This window comes from Penaeus vannamei, chromosome 40 (genome assembly GCF_042767895.1).
Source record: "Penaeus vannamei isolate JL-2024 chromosome 40, ASM4276789v1, whole genome shotgun sequence".
NCBI lineage: Eukaryota > Metazoa > Arthropoda > Malacostraca > Decapoda > Penaeidae > Penaeus > Penaeus vannamei.
The window spans coordinates 21713915-21721318 of NC_091588.1; the positions used below are offsets into that span (position 1 = coordinate 21713915).

General features: G+C 41.4%; 1 protein-coding gene across 1 annotated transcript in view; it reads right to left on the minus strand.

The window, feature by feature from the left end:
* Window positions 1-5459: 5459 nt before the first annotated feature.
* Window positions 5460-7404, minus strand: part of LOC138860142 (opsin-5-like) — a 35773-nt gene continuing 33828 nt past the window's right edge. The window contains exons 7-8 of the mRNA XM_070117185.1: window positions 6361-6431; window positions 5460-6258 (exon numbers count right to left, since the gene is read on the minus strand). Coding sequence (XP_069973286.1) covers window positions 5555-6258; window positions 6361-6431 — 775 coding nt within the window. The 3' untranslated portion in view covers window positions 5460-5554. The remainder of the gene's footprint in view (window positions 6259-6360; window positions 6432-7404) is intronic.

Here is a 7404-nt window from a genome sequence, read left to right on the forward strand (position 1 = left end):
AAATAAAACAAAAGATAATACTTTTTCTTATTACATTGCCGATGGTCTCTGATTCTGTTGTCACGGGTTGGCTTTATCTCTCTCTCTTTCTATCTATCTATCTCTCGATCGCTCGCTCACTCTCTCTCTCTATCTATCTATCTATCTATCTGTCTATCTCATTCTCTCTCATTCTCTCTCTCTCCCTCTCTCTCTCTCTCTTTCTTTCTTTCTTTCTTTCTTTCTTTCTCTCTCTCTCTCTCTCTCTCTCTCTCTCTCTCTCTCTCTCTCTCCTCTCTCTCTCTCTCTCTCTCTCTCTCTCTCTCTCTCTCTCTCTCTCTCTATATCTATCTATCTTTCTCTATCTCTCTCTCCCTCTATCTCTCTCTTTCCTTTTTTCTCTCTCTATCTCACTCACTCACACTCTTTTTCTCTCTCTCCCCCCCTTTTCCCCTCTCTCTCTCTCTCTCTCTCTCTCTCTCTCTCTCTCTCTCGCTCACTCACTCTCTATCTATCTATCTATCTATCTATCTATCTATCTATCTATCTGTCTATCTATCTATCTATCTATCTCTCCCTCCCTCTCTCTATCTATCTACCTACCTATCTATCTCCTCCCTCTCTATATCTATCCTATCTATCTATCTCTCTCTCTCTCTCTCTCTCTCTCTCTCTCTCTCTCTCTCTCTCTCTCTCTCTCTCTCTCTCTCTCTCTCTCTCTCTCTCTCTCTCTCTCTTTCTCTCTCTCTCTATCTATCTATCTATCTATCTATCTATCTATCTATCTATCTATCCCCCTCTCTCTCTCTCTCTCTCTCTCTTTGTTTATTTATCTCTTTATCTATATAACCATTATCATTGTTATTACTTATCACTGCTATCGCTATTACTATATCAACATGAGTATGATTATCACTATGATTATTATGATTATCATCATCATTACTACTATTATTATCAATTACATTATTATCATTATTGCCATTATTATTATTTTCATTATTGTCATCATTATTATGATCATTATTGTCATTATCATTATTTTCAATATTGTCATCATTATTTTAGCATTATCATTATCATCATTATCATTATTTTAGCATTAGCATTATCATCATTATCATTATTTTTATCACTGTCATTATTATCATCATTTTCATCATCATCATCATTGTTCTGGTAATCATTGCCATTCTCCGAATGCTTCGTTCTTCCCTTATTTATTATTCACATGTTTTTATCTGCTTCTTTGTTTCGTAAAATAATATACATCAGTATCCACTTCTCTTATTAATATGTGTGTGTGTGTGTGTGTGTGTGCGTGTGTGTGTGTATCTGTGTATGCGTATGTGTGTGTGTGCGTGAATGTGCGCGCGTGTGTGTGTGTGTGTCTGTGTTTGTATGTACACTTCATGCAATCAAATATACATCACGACAAATATGTATGCTATTGTGCGTCGTCCTTATGGTGAACTGCCATAAGGCCTAGAATGGTATTTATCAGACATTCAATCAAAACAGAAGCAGAGGAAAGTTGAAGTTCTAAAAAATATTTTTATCATTATTATTATTATTTGTGATCCTAAGAGTTATCTATCTATGTGTTTGTTTGTATGTGTGTGTGCGTGATTGTGTGTTTTTGTAAGTACGTGTGCATGTGTGTGTTTGTGTGTAGGTGTGTGTGTGTTTGTTCGTGATAATATGTGTCTGTTTGTGCGTGTTCGTGAACGTGTGCGTGTGTGTGTGTGTGTGCAAGAATGTGTGTGTTTATAAGTACGTGTGCATGTGTGTGTGTGTGTTTGTTCGTGATGACATGTGTTTGTTTGTGCGTATTCGTGAACGTGTTCATGAACGTGTGCGTGTGCATGAATGTGTGTGTTTGTAAGTACGTGTGCATGTGTGTGCTTGTGTGTGTGTGTGTGTGTGTGTGTGTTCGTGATAACATGTGTCTGTTTGTGCGTATTCGTGAACGTGTTCGTGAACGTGTGCGTGTGCGTGTGCATGAATGTGTGTATTTGTAAGTACGTGTGCATGTGTGTGTTTGTGTGTAGGTGTGTACGTGTTTGTTCGTGATGACATATGTCTGTTTGTGCGTATTCGTGAACGTGTGCGTGTGTGCGTATGAGAATAAAATTTCACCCCCAAAATACTTCACTAGGAAAGAAAACAAAAACAAAATTAAACAGGACAAATTTATTCATACAGTCATTTTACACAAGTAAATATATATCTGTCTATATATATATATATGTATATGGAACTTTCTTTATTCATTCCTATACCTATATCACTTAATAAAAAACACAGAATAAGCTCAGACACTCTATTCAGATATCAAAATATATCTATATTTCCTTAGAATGACGACGGATGAATATTGAGCTCGGGAACCGTACGCACTGTTAAATTCAAAAAAGGATAAAAATGTACTTTTTTCTCTTTATTAAAAAACACGTTCATTGCAAATCTATAAAGCGCATTGGTCGCTAAATAGTTATGATATACCCACTGGAAGCAATAGAGAAGAAAGTTTCAGAAAATACAGATCCATTGCAAACTGGATATCCATAAGGAATGTTGCAAACTACCATGGGCTATGAATTTCCATACTGAATATTGCAAACTCTCACAGTTGCAGAATAAACAAATAGAATATACAATTTCTTCTAATGGAAAAAATCTGCAAGAACCAATGTAAGAAATCTGCAACTTTCAGGCCATGCAAACGTACCTTCTTTTGCAAATGCGTTGTTGCTTCTTGTAAATTGTGCATGGTATTCATGCAAAGAGTCTAAGGGAATAAAATGTAAAAATAGAATGGAATACTCTCCTATATTATTAATATCATGATGATCATACCATCATTTTCATAATTTCTCCTTCCAAAATATCATCTTTGAGTATTCACTTTTTTATAGTCTTTATCATTAGCGTTATCCTTTCTATTATCACCATCATGATACTTGTAATCTAAAAAATAGAATGGAAATATCATCATCAAACATCATCATCATTATTCACATTCAACATCAATATCATATTATCATATTGTCGTTGTGAATTGATTCCATACCATCATCATTAATCACTAATGCGATCATGACCGTCATTAAATGTAATGACCTCCTTTCATTCTAAACCTTACGTTTTTCTTTTTTTTTTACCTATGCAATTTATAATGAAGCTGCAATAGGGAAATAATGAACTGGCATTTTCCGAAAGCTTTTTTTACGGATATCTCAACACGCCTTTTTTCACAGATAGTTCTCATGTCTTATGTTTTTCTGTTCATGGTAGCCTACTTTTCCTTTCTCTCTGTCTCTCTTTCTCACTCTCTTTCTCGCGCTGTCTCTCTGTTTGTTTCTTTCTAGTGTTCTCTCTCTGTTTCTGTGTGTGTGTGTGTGTGTGTGTGTGTGTGTGTGTGTGTGTGTATCTTTCTATCTGTCTATCTATCTATCCATCAGTGTGTGTCTTTATCTCTCTCTCTCTCTCTCATTCACTCACTCACTCATTCACCCACTCACTCACGCATACACACTCACTCATTTAATCACTCACTCACTCACTCTATCTATCTATCTATCTATCTATCTATCTATCTATCTATCTATCTATCTATCTATCTATCTATCTATCTATCTATCTATCTATCTATCTATCTATCTATCTATCTATCTATCTATCTCAATCTTTATCTCTCTCTGTCAAACTCTCTCACTCACTTTCATACTCTCACTCACTCACACACTCACCCTCTCTCTCTCAATCACTCTCACACTCTCACTCACTCACACACTCACCCTCTCTCTCTCAGTCACTCTCACACTCTCACTCACTCACACACTCACCCTCTCTCTCTCAGTCACTCTCACACTCTCACTCCCTCTCTCTTGCAACTGCAGCAATGTTGTTGGAATTCCTGTTTTTTTTTTTATTATTGCAAAGAAGGAAAGCCCGGAGATTAAAATATATTCAACACCATTCCAGTATATGGAATAAATCTTATTCTCTCCACGAATTCCCTAAGTTGTCAAGGTTTAATGGTGTACTGTCTACGTAAGATTATACTTGTGAACACCAGATTGTAGGTATGTGAGTGCCAATCAGGGAAGGCTCTCACCACGAACATCAGATTGTGCAAATCTATTTTTTTGCAACCTCGAATATGGCAGATAGAAGCTCTAAGATTTTGGCACAAGAGAGTTTAAGAGGGAAATATTTTTTCTACTCCGGTAAATTTAATTTGTTTTCCACCCAGTACTGTTATTAGATAATTTTCGTAAGGATATGTTTATTTTTACAAGAAACGTTTGTGGCAAGTCTTTTTAATTATGAAAGACCATGCCACTTAGAAAAAAAAATGGCAGTGGATAAAAACCTTAACTTTTATTGTATTGAGTTTGCGAAATCATTTCCATTCATGAGAGCTTTATGTAGCCAATTTGCAAACATGCGCAGAACCCATAGGTATGTTTTTATGTGCATGAGACAAACTTTCCAGCCTGGCACCTCTTACTATCTTTGAGGACAATTGGACTCACCTACCATGATAGGATCCAAGGGGAAACTATACCATGATATGAAAAAAGGGTAGAACATGGCATGGTGGCAAGGGAAGGACATGCCATGGTGGTGACACTTCAGAACACCATACCATGACGTCAAGGGAAGACTGAATATGATTGACACTAAGGAAGACATACCATGATGTGACAGGATTGAAATGAAGGCGACATGCCATGAGGTAACAATTGTAACACTAGGTCAGGGGTCGTCAACATGAGCAATACAAGTGGGCAATTTCCACTCCTACATATATTTTTTCTTTTCTAATCAATAGACATAAAAGAAATGATAAAGCACTCTTTAGGTAGATATATAAACTATTTCCTATTTTAGAAATTTTGATAAGCTGTAATAGTCATATCCATTTTAAGAATACCTTTAACTAGGGGGGAAGCATCGTTTGCAATCACTTTTAAGATATGTCACAGGTGGCAGGGACCCCGACGTGGAGGAGGAAACACGGAGAGACAAAGCACACGGTTGGAGAAACAAAAAGAGACGGGAATCGTTTTGTACTGTGATGGAGGGAGATTCACGCTGTCCTGTCGAGTTTTGTGCGCAGAGGCTAACTTAACGACTCAAGCTTCACTTTATCCAAAACCAAGTCAAGTCGCGAGAAATAGTCCTTCAGTGTAACTTATTCAGTCAACAGTTCCTAGAAAGTGGTACATCGATTTGATAGTAATGTCTATTAATATTTCAGTTTTTTAATTATAGTTACTATATTTTTTTTTCTCTAACACTGATATGAAACAGGACGTTTCTATAAAGCAATTATATGGACATCAAGGGTACTAGAATGAAGGAAAAATATATAATTGTTCTTAATCTTATTGCGCCCACATTTCGATTGCAAATTAGTCTGACTAGACTTCGGGTCGTCAGCATGGTGGGGGGGGGGGGGAGGGGGGATTTCCAACATCACAGAGCATGACAATAAAGGCTGACAGATAATGGCAATCATAGCGTTAACAGTAGAGAAGGGAAAGCCCTTAAGGGGAACAGGTCCCTAGAGCGGTAGGACTGTAGGACGCGCGGGCCTGATGGAGGACGAGGTCGGGGCCGGCGGAGGAGAGTCTGCTTGGGGTCCGACTGGGGCTTCCGGGCGGCCAGGGAGCGTGGTCGAGACTGCCACGCTCTGAGACTCGACGGTGGGCGCTGTCTGGGACGAGGGGGCGTTCCCACTGGCCTTGGGTCTTGAGGCTGCGAGCGGGTCGGACTTCACCGCTGCAGTTGACGGGAGTTCGACGGAATTGACTCGCGGACTCGACATGGCCGTCGTGTAGACAGAGTGGGTCGTGGCTTGGCCTTCCCTCGCGGGCGGTCGCGCGGCCGTCGTCGCCAGCACGCACTCGGCTTGGCTTAAGGCGCTCCCTCTCGCGGCGGGCGACTCCGAAGAAGTCCTGTCCCTTCCTCCGTCGCCGTGAGCCTCCTCTTTGGGAAGGGCCTCCTTGGGACTTTCCTCAATGGTGGAAGAATGGCCGTTGGGGAGATCCTGCGGCGTGTCCTGCAGGGCGGACGCCTCCGAAGGCTTCTGTCCTTCGGGCAGGACGGCTTCGAAGCAAGTGCTGGGGACCTCGGAGTTCTCATCAAAGGAGGAGCTGTGCGTCCCTATGGCCTGGGAGATCATGGGCAAGTGCCTCTGCTGAAAGTCCGTCGACTCGTCTGCCTCCACGCCTACGATCTGCAGCTTCACCTCCTCCGATGCTTTGCCTGGAAGAGAACGGAGGGGGGAATAGGCAGGGATAAAGAAAGATATTCTTAGTATTAAGTTTGTATAAGCCACATGGAGGACATTTCACAGCAGATGCCTACCTTCTGAAGGCTTGGGACCCGTGCAGCACAAAATACTACAGCAATGCCTCAGGGCGTCCAGTATCTCGGATCTGTTGGTAGAGTGAAAGTTATTGTTATTTTCATCATCATCACCCTCATCACCACCATCATTATCATCCTCATTATTATCAATATTATTATCATCATCATCATCACCATCATCGTAATTGAAAAAAATGATACCCATCTACCAATGAGATACTTCATTAGCTCATACTGCAACAGTCTGATTATTTTCTTCACCCTGTCCAATCCTCTTTATTATACCTGTTCGTGTACAAAAGCGAGGATTTTACCCCATGTACAAATACCTCCCAGAAGTCCTTGACCGAAGCTTCAAAACAAACAAACAAAAAGAGCCAACAAGAGTCCAGCCTGTCCACTCCGTTCCGTGTTTGCAGGACGAGACCAAAACAAGGCTTTTGTGTCGAGGAAAATGGAAGCAGGAAGGACTACACGAACGCACCTGAATCCGGGCGTGACGAAGACTACACGAACGCACCTGAATCCGGGCGTGACGAAGACTACACGAACGCACCTGAATCCGGGCGTGCCGAAGACTACACGAACGCACCTGTATCTGAGCGTGAAGAAGACTCCACGAACGCACCTGAATCTGGGCGTGAAGAAGACTACACGAACGCACCTGCATGTGGGCGTGCCGAAGACTACACGAACGCACCTGTATCTGAGCGTGAAGAAGACTCCACGAACGCACCTGAATCTGGGCGTGAAGAAGACTACACGAACGCACCTGCATGTGGGCGTGCCGAAGACTACACGAACGCACCTGTATCCGGGCGTGAAGAAGACTCCACGAACGCACTTGAATCTGGGCGTGAAGACGACTACACGAACGCACCTGCATGTGGGCGTGAAGAAGACTACACGAACGCACCTGAATCCGGGCGTGAAGAAGACTACACGAACGCACCTGCATGTGGGCGTGACGAAGACTACACGAACGCACCTGTATCTGGGCGTGAAGAAGACTACACGAACGCACCTGAATCCGGGCGTGAC